The 15070-nt window shown below is 30.2% G+C and overlaps 1 protein-coding gene across 3 annotated transcripts in view; it reads left to right on the top strand.

The window, feature by feature from the left end:
• Positions 1 to 15070, top strand: part of LOC121122237 (BTB/POZ domain-containing protein 3) — a 529811-nt gene that overhangs the window by 511955 nt on the left and 2786 nt on the right. For 2 of the 3 annotated variants that reach the window (XM_040717226.2, XM_071890025.1), the window contains one exon: positions 14352 to 14609. In XM_040717226.2, the coding sequence (XP_040573160.2) occupies positions 14352 to 14609 (258 nt within the window). Of the gene's footprint in view, positions 1 to 2303; positions 2662 to 14351; positions 14610 to 15070 lie in introns of those variants that run through there. The other variant, XM_071890026.1, reaches the window with a different exon arrangement.

Genomic DNA, 15070 nt, shown 5'->3' with positions numbered 1-15070 from the left:
CATTTACCATCTAATCTGCAAGATATTTATTTTGCTCATTTGAAAACTTTTTTTACAAGTCATTATTATATAAAAAATAGGCAGGATCAACGAGGAGGAGGACTTATGTAGTTACAAATATAAAACCATTCTCAGGGGTGTCCACAGGGTGGGGGCGGGGGCTGGGTTCAATAAAATATTTATTTGTTGTCCAAAAAATTAATTTCTTTATGAATAGCTACAGATTTTTGTGGATTTTTTAATTTTTTTTGCCCCAAACATTTTTTACTAAAAAATTTAATTTTCTGTGGATTTTTAAAAAAAATAACATAAAATTTAAAACTTGGAATTTAATTTTTGAAATGTTTTACCTAAAAATATAGTTTTTTTAAAAGTAGCTACAGATTTTTGAAATTTTTCCAAAAATTTAATATTTTGAAATAACAATAGATTTTGTGAAAAAATTCTGAAAAACTTAATATTAAAATTTTTTTTAATTTTATTTTCTTCCGAAAAATGTAATATTTGTGAATAACTTTAAATTTTGGAACTTTTTTTATAATATTTAATATTTTGGAATAGCTATGGATGTTGAATGATCTTTTCAAAAAATTTAACATATAATTTTTTGTAAATAATTATTGAGTTTTGGAATTTTTTTCAAAAAAATTGCAAAAACAAAGGCCCATCCATAAAAAAAAAAAAAATTCCAGACTCTCCTGATGTTACTTACCAAACTTATTTAATAATTACTTTAAAATTTGTAGGTTCCTTAATTGGTCAGATAGAGTTGCACTTATTAAGTAAAAGTAGACAATATAGTTTTCCATTTACTCCATCTAACCTAGGAATCTTGTTTATGAAGTATATATACAAAGTAGCGCCCAAACATGCCATAGGATTTAATTACGTTTTCATCCCTGATATTTTTAATTACGAAGTTTCATTACGCAACCAAACTACAGCTGAAAGCAAAAGAAAAAAGCTTTATTTTTATAGCATGTCTCTAGGTGTAAAAATATCGAAGGATTAACAAAAAAATGCAAAGCATTTTCGATCACCTCCCCGCCGGTGTCAGTACCGAGAAAGCAGCAAAGAACATTAGCATCCCCATCCAGAATGTTTACAACATCAATTTCAAACTTCTACAGCAACAATATGGCTGAATTCTCCCCGGCCTCCAGATCACCCTCCTCCAGCCCCGGCCTCAATCCGCAAGACCAGGAATGTACATACTTTTACTATAATTGGCAAAATTGTCAATTGAAATATTTTAGTAGACCCCTGAAGCTATTAAATTAAATTTAATGCAAAATGGCTTCATTAAACAAAACTATTTAAATAAATTTATTTCAAATTTAGCCCAAAATATATTTTTTAAAGACAAACAGCTTCAACAAAGCCATTAAAAAAATTATCTGCTCATGATTTGTTCCAGTAACCTCTTATAAGGAAAAATATCATCATAATGAAAGTTCACTGTTTTTTTATTTTTTTTGCCAGAGCGATAATTTCTAAAATTCATTTGTCTGGAAATAAATTGCATTCTACCCGTTTTGATGATATATGGACAATTTTGATAAAAAATGCTACTCCAAGTGAAAATGAGAAGTGAACCACAATAAACATTAAGTGGGCCGCAATACAGCCCTCGTGCTAAGGGTTGGCATCTCTGCCCTCGACTTTGCAGTTTTGGGACGTCTTAGAGAAGAATGTATGCCGCTAAAGGATCAAGTCGTTACCTTTATTGTATCACGCAGCCTTTCACATGAAAAGAAGCAGAAAAAAAAACATAATCAGTTGACCTATTTGGCCAATTATTCCAAACTATGGAATTATAATTATTCAATAATTGTTCAGAAAGAATTCACAGCTGAAAAAGAGTTAATTATAGTTCAAACAATCAACGTTGTTCAGAACTCAAAATTTAGGGGGAAATAAGCAGAAACTTCAACAGCTGACAATAAAATATAGTGTAATTTTTGTTTAAGGGTGTTAACTCCGTACCAAACAGTTGGGACATTATCTAAAGTAATGGTGTTCTGAATATTTAATTTAAAATTGTTCGGCTCCTATTATCGGTTCTTGAAAAACGTCCCAATTTTTAGAATACCCTCTAATTAGCTATATACTCACAAATATCATTCTCAAGTATCTCAGTTTACTTAAACAATTAATTTAGTAAAACTTTAAAAGTTAATATTTGAGATTTAATTTTTTAATTTTTTTCTACAAATATTTGGTATTTAAAATTTTTCAAAGAAATTTTAAAGAAACAACTGACATTTTGTCATCTGTGAAACAAATTTGCACATATTTTCCGTCCCTGTTTATTTTAAGGCAAGTTACAAACAAAAATAGAAACAAAAGATTTTTTTCATTTCTTGAAGGAGGTCCACATGAATATATACTTAAAGAGAGAGAATAAATAGGACATTCATGTATTTGTCATCGTAGAGCAAAAAACAAATCAAAAAATCCTCATGAAACTCATCAGTAATAAAGATATTTAAATGTCATGAAGAACTGCAAATAAGTTATCAAGCCTTACTCTGTGAATCATTCACTCCACCACCTAATCATGTTGTCCAAATTGAAAAAGATATTATACAAGGGTCAAATGAGACGGGATTCCTTTGGAGCTAAATTGAGGAAGAATTGTGGGTTGTGCCAAAGACTTCGGTAAGGAATCATTATAGCTGTAAAATAATATGGCATTGAATGAACAGTGTAATTTTTGTAGTTGCAAATTGAACAGTGTATTTTTTTTTCAAAGCTCTATCAATTATTATTTTATTCCTCTTAAGGGAACATCGACCTATAATGGACGAGTAATTATAAATGACAGAGAGTTACACTAAGGATTTGTTGCTGAGTTATAGATGTAAAGGGGCGTCCGTAGAGGTTGGCCTGAAGGGGATGTATCCCTTGCCCAATATTAAGATTTCTTTTGCTTTTTACAAAAAAAATTAATATTTGAAATTAAAATTGATTTTTCAAAAAAATAATTTCAAAATATTTTATATAATATTTTTTTTTGCATCAAATTTCTCTGAATAGTTAAATATTTATAAACTTTTTCACCAAAAATTTAATATTTGTAATTTTTATGCAAAAAATTTTGTATTGAAAATTATTTTCCAGAAATTTAATTATTTGTCAACAGCTTTGGATTTTTGAAATTTTATTCCAAAAAATGTAATTTTATGGGAATAACTATGGATTTTTGAATTTTTTAATCATAATAATCAATATCATCAAAAATAGGCTTATTTTCTGAGCAAATCTACACTTAGTTTTTTAATGGCTTGTAAAAAGTCTTTTGTTTGATCTTAAGATTCTAAATACTCACTTTAGTTCCTTGTATAGAGTGATCATTAGTGTTGTGTCAGTCCGTATTTAGAACTGAAGGCTCCAGTCCATTCATTTCAGTCTCGGTCCACCCCAGCTCAGTCCTCCAATCATATATAAAAACTTGTAAATTTTTGTCCTTGATGACATAAATCAACTTTATTTCTGTTGTGTCTGAGGTGGCTTACTTGAGTGGCCGAGAGAATTAAAGTAAGAGATTGTGGAGGAATAAGTCAATGTTTTAAATATTCTATACACAAGAATATTAGATACACAACTCTAACTTTACAATTTTGTGGGGGTATTTATAGTAAAAAATACATTCAAGTGTGAGTACTTTATGATACATACAAAGTGTGTTCAAAAAGTAAGATTACTTGCAAAATTTAGCAGCCAAAGTACATTTGTTATACTCGATTTTTGTTTTTGTTTTTTTATGTTAATACACTCACTGCGAACATATATTTACTACTTAAGCTCTATAATATCTTTAGTTTGTTTGTGAGAGGCATACCGGTTAGAAGTATTTAGCTTTAATTGAAAAACATGGATTAAATAATTTGCAACAAATTTTCTGTTAAAAATGAAATTAAGTGCTCCAAAACACTTAAAATGTTGACAATAGCATACGGTGAATTTGTTATGAGTAAAAAAAATGCTTACAAAGATACAAGCTCTTCCAAGATGGCTGGGAAGGAGTCAATGACAAGCTTCACTCTGGAGGCCCAAGCAGATGAAAACGTTGAAGTAGTGAAGAAAATAGTTTTTGAAAAACGTCGAATCACTACAAAAAAGTTGCTGAGGATATTGACACATCGGTTGACTAGTGCCATAAAAAGTTTTTTGAACATTTTAGACATGAAACGAGTGTCAGCGACGTTTGTTCCAAAACTGCTTAATTTTGACAAAGAATTGTAGCATTTATTGGCCAAAAACAAACCCAGAATCACGTCTCAGCCACCATATTCACCGGATATGGCTCTATGTGACTTTTTCTTGTTCCCAAAACTGAAGAGACCAAAGAAAGGACGGAGATTTGCAACGATTGAGGAGATAAAGACTGCATTGCTGAAGGAGCTCAAGGCTATACCGAAAAGTGCTTATTAGAAGTGATTCAAGGAAGGGAAATAGCGTTGGCACAAGTGTATTGTATCTGAGGGGGATTACTTTGAAGGGGACAACATCAATATTGATGAATAAATAGATATTTTTTCCTAAATAAATACAAAGTCCCCTTACTTTTTGAACACACCTCCTTTATAAAACACAGTTTATTTTTCTTTTTTTTCCATCAATTCTAGTAATAACATCCTAAGGACCGGTCCCAAGACGTAACTGGACCGAATGAATAAGGAATGACAGAACAATATGTAGTCATCATACTTTTATTATCATTAATTCTATTATGTTGGATATAAATTATATTTTGTAATTTCCGCCATCTGGCGGGACTAAATAGTACTTTGTGTATTATTTAGGAAAATGATATTTTTTACTATGAAAATATATATGTAACATCCATATTATTTCGTATATATATTAACTATACCAAACACGATAGAGGAAAAGAGTAGGAAGGGGGGGGGGGGAGTATCATATCATTGGCATTGAAGTCATGTACAAAGCATAACTTCTAATTTTTATATATTTTTTTAAAGAATATCATCTTAGTCCACATGTTCTTCTCTCTTTCCTTCTGTAGTACATATATACATCCAATGGTTACATCTATATTCATAACCATGTTAATATATAAATATACTCACAAATAGAAAGATTTGTTATAAAGGTATTGTGGCTTTTTGTTTATCCAGATCTTTGCTAAATTATTGGATTGGAGGTGGGATGTTTGGGTGAGTTTGAAGAATGGCATTTTGTCTTTCGAGACGTATATATATAGGTCATCGCATGAAACGGCTCAAATCCCTTTTAGGTTGGCTATCTTGACCAATACGAGTTTGTTTTTGAAGAGATGATTGACGACTCTCTTGACCTCAGTCTTACATCATTATAAACTCTTATTTTCATTTTTTTTTTAAACAATAAGTTAACTATTACAATGGGAAGAATCAGATATTTTCTTCACATTATCCTACTTATCTCAACACTATATCGTTCCAAAAATTGTACAATTTAGACATATCATAGGGATTTTAGTACCTATAACTTTAATTTAATTATGATATCAGTGGCAATCATTGACATTGAGAATCATTCAAAGCAAGTACAAGGGTTTTTTTAAAGCTATTTGATGAAGTTTTATTAAGATTTATTGGAAATTTGTCCATTTTATGGTGTAAAAGTATCCTTTTTTTATTTAAAGACGGAGAAGAAAACTGGGGATTTTTTGAGCAGATATAAGTGAAAAGTACAGAGTACAATTGAAGAAATACATCTATCTAATTCCTACCTATGTTTGTCCTAACTAAATATATAATTAAAACTATATTATTTTCCTTATTGTCATAGTTGCTTGAAGCTAATCTCATTAATCCTTACAAAAATTTAATTTTCAGTAAAAACCTATCGATTATCTAAATTTTTTACCAAGAACTTATATTTTTGTAAGCAGTAATAGATTTTTGAAATTTTTTATAGATAGCTATAAATTTGTTGAAATTTTTCCCAAAAATTAATTTTTTATGAACAACTGGGGATTTTCGAAAAAAAAAATTGGATTTTTTTTTTTTTTTTTAATTCTAAAACCCCAGCCTTTTTCCCTTTAAAAAAATACATAATCCTGTGGAGACCCCTGTGTAAGTACCTAATAATTTCAAAATAAAATAAAAATCTTATATATACAAAAATAAGCTTTTGAATCTTCCTCCTCCTCCGTTTTTTCTTCCTAACAATATTTTTTGTTCTAAATTCTACTATTAAAAATTAAAAGGGGACGGGAGATTATATTAGCCACTTAATTCATCTTGGATGAACACTTATGTGAATTCAATCCGTACAATAATTTCAAGGCTATTAAATGAAGGGGAGATTACATTAACCAGTTTTGCATTGCTGCAATTCAAATGAACAGTTATGAGAATTTAATAGGTTCAATAAAGCCAAATAGTCACATTGTATAACTAATATTTTGAAGTGCCTTTGGCCGATATTTATTTGGAGGTAAAGTAATTTTCAAGTTGCTATGTAGTTGGTGCATGTATTAAGCGATCTTCATTTTAGGCAATTTAGGTGTAGGTTAGTTTACTTTCATTATCATCCCCTATGTGTCCGTGGAACAGAGAGGCTCATACCAGTGAATCATACATAAAAATGTATGTATTTTTAAAAAAAATATGGTAATTATCTTCCTGTTGCCAACTTTTGATTATTATTTATTTAAAAATTATTAATTACTATATAAATTGAATTTATTACGCGGAAAAACACTCATTTTGTACAAATGAATTCAAGCCAAAAAACGAATTCATCTTTGAGCGCAGAATCCAAAACTGATCTCTGTTTTTCTTTCAGTCATCTCAATTCAAAAATATTAGGGATTATAGTGATTTAGGACTTTTATTGTTCAAAGTCTTAAGTTATCCTTAAAACAATCCCCAAATTAAAAGTAGAATTAATATAACATATAAAAAAGTGATTTTTATTTTTAAAAAGTTTTTTTATTGATTATGTATCTTGTTCTGAACTCGATATATTTCCATTTATGGATGAAAAATTATGAAAACGGCTCTCTTCTTTAAACCCTAATAACTTATTCATAATACATAGGGATGAGGAATATTAACGCGAATATTATAGAGAAATATTTAATATAATTTTAAAAAAGATTTATTTAAAAAAACTGCATCTCCCGGGATTTTTGTTCCATTTTTTACTTTTTAGCCATAAAGCTATAAAAAAGTAGCGAAGGAAGACCATATGATCAACATTTGTACAAGGTCGTAACTATACTTTTTTGTCCTCCAGGAGGAGTCCAGTATACATACTTGAGTATTACTGCATATACGTAACAAAATTAACAAAGTAAGAAGAGCAACCAGAGAAAGAAAAAATAACAAAAAGTGATATAGTGACGTCATTTGTGGTATCATAAAAAGCGAAGTTTACCTTTGAAAAAAGATATCTCTGAGACCATGTATATTCTCATGCTAACAAGCCGTTTCCCGACTTTGTTTCCAAGCTTCAGGGTGCCGTATCCTCACTGATAAAAAAATTATGTCCCACCGATATTAAAAATAAAATGAACAGAAAATTAATGGTGTCACCCTGACAATATGAGTAATGTTTTGAAGAAGAGCAGCTTAGTGGTCATAACGTTTGATTTGATCATCTGTAAACAGCGGTGGTGATAGTAAGGAAATAAAATTATATCCAACTCAACATATTGCTATGATATAGGCAGGAATTTCACCCATGTCGATCCTCAATTCTACTCTGAGACCAAAAAGGACTTACAATCATAACTCCAAAACAACCCCTCTTCGTCTAACCAAATTCAACTCACTAGCTATCTGTATAAATATAATACAATTTGTGTATGTCCCTTATAAGTGCCCACACTGTTGGGACTAGTAGACTAAAAATTTGTATGAATGTCTCTTATAAACCTAGTCAGGCTAAGACGGGAATGTCAATTTTCGAAGGGGTCGTATAAGGGGGTCTTATTATAGACCCGAAACACAAAAATTGTTCTTAGGGCTCAAGGAGAGTAGATACAAAAACTGTATGATTGAAACTCTTTACATTTAACAAGGATACAGTTAAAGAGGTGGTGCAAAACTTATTCACTTATTTACAAATGAGACCCCGTATTTTAGGAATTTCTTTTCCGGCAAGTGACGAACCACAATATATATTTTTGAAATTTGTTTCCTAAAAACTGATTATTGGGATAAGCTATGGATTTTTAAGATTTTGTTCCAAAAAATTTAATATTTGAAACTTATTTTCACAAAAATTAATTTTAGGTCAATCGCTACAGATTTTAGAAAAAAAATTCCAAAAAATTTAATTTTATAATAATAACTACAGATTTTTGAAAAAAAAATTCCAAAAAATTTAATATTTGAAATTTCATTTTTGAAATTTAGTTTTTTATAAACTGCTATGGATTTTGAAAAAAAAATACAAAATTTTAATATTTAAAATTTAACTTTTGCAACTTTTTGTGAATAACAGTTGATTTTTTAAATTTTTTCCAACCGAATTTTTATTTTTTTTAATTTCCCCCCCTTACACTTTTTTTTTTATTTGTTTACCAAAAAATCTAATATTGCAATCCTTATTTCTAAAAATTTAATTTTCTGTTAATAGCTATGGATTTCTCAGAAATATTTATTATTTGATATTTAATTTTCAAAAAAAATTCCAAAAAATTTTATTTTGGAAATTTTTTTCAAAAAAATTTATTTGCTATATATAATTTTGTATTTTTGAAAGAAAAATTATATTTGAAAATTATGTCCAAAAAAAATAATTTCCTGTGAAATGTGAAACTGTGAACTGTTCTGTTGGTTTTTTGTTCGATCGCACCCCACACAAAAAAAAATCCATTGGATTCAGATCCGGCGAGTTTGGAAGTCAAATGTGCGTCGATATGAAGTCCTCAAAATTGTCTTGGAGCTAATTGAGACATCTTTTTGAGGTGTTGGAGGGAGTTGAGTCCTGCTGCCACACTTAAGGTCTCCCATCGGCAACCATATCGATCCCAGGCTTTTCCTTGGCCTCTATCCCGTCCAACTTGTCGATATCCATGCGGATTCCAAGGAGAACTCTCTGCTTATTCCAAATATTGTCGACAACGTATTTGCTAATTGAGTCTGGAGCTTTTTAACAAACAATAAAAATAGCTGTATATGTTCCCAACGTTTGCTAAGAGAGACCACCAAATTGGCGACATAGATAGCTTACGTACTGTGATAAATCTCTAGGGGTCAAATAAACGTTACTTATGATTAAGCAATATAATATATAATAAAATAGAAAACATTTAATATTCTTTTGGGTCATTGTTTTTGTATCATTCAGTCTTATATTAATGATACTGTCCTTTCAATCTGTGGCCATCAGTCGTTTCCTTTAATTTTATGTTTTTGTGAGTGCATTTTTTTGTCATTCCTATGTAAAAGGAAAGTGCCACATTTGTGTTTGAAGTGTATTATTATCATTAATAATTTGAGAACTGTAACTGATGAAATAAATATAGGTATGATATATAAAGTATTAAAAAGATTATTTAGACTTGGAGAAAATATGACATTGGACGAGAGCGATACTTTGTGTAGTTGCAACTTGAACGATTGTATTTTTTCCAAAGCTGTTATCCTTATTATTTTATTCTTGTAGAGAGAACATCTAAGTATATATAAAGTAATCACTTTTGTATGAAAGACGAAAGGAGGAACTCTGAGGATAGGTTGGGGAATTATAAGTCCTCGATCTACTCGGAGTAGAATTGATGATTGAAAACGGAGTCATTCTTGCTCATATCATTGCTAAATACGAAGTGGGATTTTTGTTTATTTCCTTCATCCCATAGCAAATTCCCGTAAGTCTATTGAAACGTCGTAACGGATATGCTGCTTTGCCCCAAACGTTCTATGAATGGTCAGGACTAAAATGTTGATTTTCTGTTGGTTTTTTTTTATATGGAATATTGGATTATTGTATGTAAGCAAAGGATAAAAAATTAAGTACTTCTTTTCCAAAAATTAAAATAGTATTGAAATGAAAGAAGGAATTGAATTAAAATGGGGGTATCTACAGGAACTGGGCTGGAGTGGCAGTAGCCTTCCCACAAAATTAAGGAATATTTCCTTTTTACAAGAAAATTTAAAATTTTATATATTTTTTTAGATAATTTGATGTTTGAAATTTGGCTTAATATTTTTTAATTTTTTGTTAACAGCCTTAGATTTTTGAATTTTTTCAGAATAGCTATGGATTTTTAAAAAAAAATTTCAAAAAAAAAAGACTGAAGATTTTAGAAATTTTCCAAAAAATTAAATAATTGAAATTTAATTTTTGAATTTTTAGTTTTTTAGATTTAATTTTTTTGGGTCGATCTATTAATTTTATATTATCAAAACAATTGTTAATGGATAAAGTAATTTTAATTCTTTAAGATAATCATTAAACAATTGGCTTCATTCAATTCCATTTTAGACAATAGATTAACTCAAATAAATCTAGGATTAGATCATTTAAATATATATTTGATATATTTTTATTCAGAGTTTATAATTAAAAGCAATTGCCAACAAAACAACTTTGATGGGTTTTTTTCAAGCCTTTTCTACATATAAGTATAATATTTACTACATAGAGCAGCTGATTTATTTACTTATTTTTTATGTTTGTTTGTATCCTACAAAAATTACACTCATTGTGTTATACAAATTATTTATTATATAACAGGAGGGTTGTATCTGTCCTTATATAGGATTGAAGCCTACAGTCCCGTTCAGTTAAGTCTTGGTCCGGTCCAACTCAGTCCTGCATATCAGTCTTAAAAACTTATAAAGTCCTTCACAACATGACTCAACTTTATTAATCTGTTTTAGTAATGAGAGTCCTAAGGACCAGCCCTAAGGACTGATATCCGAGCATGTATAGAGTATTCTTTGATCAAGCTCAAAGCTTTAAACTAAGTCGCGAAACGAAAATCACGTGATGCATAGTTGTACACGGTAGTGATTGATTTTGAAGCGTTGAATATTATTCATAACTAACTACGAGTCCTCCAGTAATTCACCCTTTTAAACGAATGTACAAGGTAAATTCTGCGAGGAGAAGTAAATATTGTATACGGCATAAAGGAAAATGAAAAAAAAGGATATAGTGACATCATTTTGTGGAAAACTCAGTATATTAGCTGCCGAATGCTGCGTATTTTTTCACTTTTTTTTTTTTTTTTTTTTAAATAACAATAAGTTCAACATCATAAAGTAGAAAATAATTGAAGTGCCGACTTAACTTCGCACTCACCATCCAATTTCTGGGGTGATCAAGATCACTTTTGTGTCCAGAAAAACCGTGTTAACGTATGGCTGAAGGATAGTGAAGACCTCAATGACCTACCCCAGAGTGGTATGCCAGCCAAATTAAGATCCAAGGAGCAGCCTTCAATACCAATCCAAAGATGAAGATGACGACTTTGGCGAAGAAGAAGAAAGTGTGAGTGGCCAGTGTCAAGTGCAGTGAAGAAGACTGGCCGTAATGCTGCCAGACATGTGGAAAGGCCTCTTCTAACTCAACTACTGCAGAATTTCATCGTCATTTACTTCAACAAGGTCAATTATGACCTGAGGAAGGTATCAACCACGAAGCATCCAGCATCTGTGATGATATTAGGATTTGTGGTATCTACTGGGAACAATATGCTGCCTCAAAATCTCTATGAGAAGATTATGGATGTACATGAGGAAGAAATATATCATCAACGTGTGGAAGGCCTTCAGGGGCCACCTGGAGCGTGTCATTGAACCCAATGTTACTGACATTAATTAAATTCTATTGAAATATGTTGAATTAAAATAAGCATTTGCAATAAAAGTGTCAAACAACTGCAAGATCTCTATCATGTACATCATTTGTTACGTCACAAAAGATGCAAAGTCTTTTGAAAAGCCCAGTGTATAGTAGTTTTTAAGCAAGGGTTGTTAATACAAATGTGTACCACATATATTCAACAGGAAACAATATGTCTAACAGTTGTATTTTATGTACGTATTCTTGCATAATATATATTATCTTATCAACAACACATTTCAATATACACATTTACTATTAGGGAGACAATTGTATTATGATAATCTACATTAGACTGTCTCGTTTTTGGCTAAATATTTTTCTCCTCCAGCACAAAGTCATTTTCTGCTATAAACAATTGAAAAACTGTCTTTGGCAAAGTTACAGCCTTCTTAAACAACTTTTGGCGTGGTAAAGGTAATTTATGTTCGGGGAAAATGGTAGTTTTGGTCAAAATCGTTACTTTCTTATATCATATAATACAATTAGTTGAGATGGGTTTTTTGTAAGAGTGCAAGGAGAAGGCGATATATATAATATACACCTGAATTAAGACCATTGTTAATGTCAGCCGCCTGTATTATACATACATTTTTAAATCAATTTACAGTAAAGATAGGCGATAACTCTTTTTAGAGGTATATGTTAGCAGACCCATGACTTATTAAATAATGAACAAAAAAGAAGAAAGAGCACACGCATCAGCTTTTTTCCCCTTTTCTTATCCCTAACACAGATCCCTCTTCTTTTTTTTTTTGATTCGCTATTTTTGGTGTAAATTGTTTTAAAAATGCATAATTAAGTAAATATATATGAATTTAAATCTAATTATAATATTGTTCCTGCACAAATGCTATTTTAAATGTAGAAAATTCACCTCTTTATAAGAGTAATTCATCCCCCCCCATCATATAACAAGGAGCTGATATTAATAAGTATCCTTATTCAGGTGTACCATATGACTCGCTCTCGCCTTCACCATGCTCTCTTTCTTTTTTCATAACAAACTACTCAACCCTAACGATATTACAGCTCTGTTGCACGTCAAAACAAACTTGGTTTGCATGAATTGGAACCACCTGTCCTTTCGGGGAGCGTATAATCTGTATCAACAGCCTGTCTGTCAGAACAATTTGCTTATCCCATGCGGGATATGTGTATATATTTTTTCAAACTAAAATGGTCTGTAACACCCCCAAAAATAATCTGAGAGCCCTGTAACTTTGGCCAAGGAAGTATATTTATTTTCCTAAGTAGAAAAAGTATTTTTGCACCTCTTGAAAGTATTTGCCCGACAACAGGACATTCTCAATTACATAATATTGGAGATATAAATAAGGCCTCTTGTACATATCATATGTTGACATTTACTGGAATCAAAGATAATCAAATTAACTCTCAGGGCTATTCTAAATAAGTTATGTACAGAAGATATCTATAATATGATATGAATACATATATTATATATTGAGTAAGGTTATGGCTTGTATGTATATTGAAAGATATATTACTATTTTTATGGGGAAAAAATCTGCATTGATTTATATCCTATGACATAAAAAACTTCTTTTTTTTTTTTTTTTCAATCCATTCATCCGAGTAATACCTTATCCTTATTTGGTAATACTTTGCTTCAAAATCAAATATACCTACATATTGTCTTTTGATGTCATATTACAAAAATAAATAAATCTAATATTTCATATTGAATATCGTCAATGATAATATAAGTTTTAAGGTATATTTTATACGACTGTATTATAAAGGTTATCAATCATCATAGGGAAGGATAAAGACACAGCCATCGATTTCAATTGACAAAAGGAGTATAGTTAGGGGTTTAACTTATAAGCATTTTTTAGCGTGCGAATTTTGTTGTTGTCATTACTAGCAATTACTGGAAACTGTTATCATTATTCTTGAATTTTTGAGGAGATAATATATATTATAAGTAGAGATGGGATTGTTATAAGAGTGCGAGGAGAAAGTGGGAGTGGGACATTTGTTATTAATGAATTAAAAAATATGTTAATTATGAAGGACAGCTTTAACGAAGAGAAGAACCTTCTACATTTAAAATAGCATTAGTACAGGAAAAAATTATTAGGCTAATGAAAATGTAATTTCATATTCCCTTCTTTATGTCCATTTTTTTATAAGTATATCTTGTTTGCTATTAGCCACATCGGATTATAAGAAAAGCTGTTGTAAAGGTGTGAGAGTATACTACAACCGCATTTAGACAATATTGCGCTTGTGATGTTGAGTCGTGAATTATTGTGCGTCCAGTATAGAGGTATATAATGAATTGTAGATCTTAAGGTAAAGGGAACACTATATACAATGTAGCTTTTATCTACACTCAATGCTACATCCAAAGCGCCTGCGATATTTCATTAATATAACCACATTGATATTTTTATTTCAAAAGTGATTGCTTTTCATTCTAAGATACAATTATAGATAAAATTTGCTTTATTAATATACAAGATATTTGTAAGGATCTAACTTTATAAATTTATTTTATAAATTAGGAACTCCTTGATTGAAGATGAGAGTGAAAGTGACGTCATCTTCTTGGTTGGGGAGGAAAATGATGTACAGCGTATAACAGGGCATTCTTGGGTACTCAAAGAGAATTCTCCAGTATTTAGAGCAATGTTTCGAAGTCCATTAACCACACATCACCATTCACTTGAGGGATCCTCATCTAAAATTTCCTTTTTCAAGTCTCCTAAAATGACTGTGGCCGTGAGTGACGTGGATGGAAGAGCCTTTGATATCCTCTTAAGGTAAAATATACATTTGTCTTAGTTTTACTTTGGGTTTCCTTTTCTATGTACAAAATTGTTGTTCAAATCTTATGATAAAAAACTATTAAACTTTTATCTCACTCTTGGCTTTTTATTTCATATTCTTTTTTTTTTCTTTTTTTTAAGTATAAGGAAATAAAGTTTTGTTTTTTTGCTCTATGGTTTTATTCTAACCACCATAGTTTTTAAAAGGTTTTTTTTTTCTTTTGGTTTAAGGGACTGTGTTCGCTTAATTTTTCATTTCATTATATTATTATTTTTTTCGTAATCCCTTGAGGTAAAAAATTATTAAATAACTTTTTTTTAAAACCTCTTAATTACTAGTAAAAGTCAATGGCTTTTTAAATATCTTTAAGGCAGTCAAAATTAATTCAATTTCTAATTTTACCAGTGAAAGACCCCTGCATTGATCAGAGATATTAGGCGTCAACAACAGACAA

This window comes from Lepeophtheirus salmonis, chromosome 7 (assembly GCF_016086655.4).
Source record: "Lepeophtheirus salmonis chromosome 7, UVic_Lsal_1.4, whole genome shotgun sequence".
NCBI lineage: Eukaryota > Metazoa > Arthropoda > Copepoda > Siphonostomatoida > Caligidae > Lepeophtheirus > Lepeophtheirus salmonis.
Note: the sequence above shows the minus strand (reverse complement) of the source record. Positions and strands in the feature narration are given on the sequence as shown.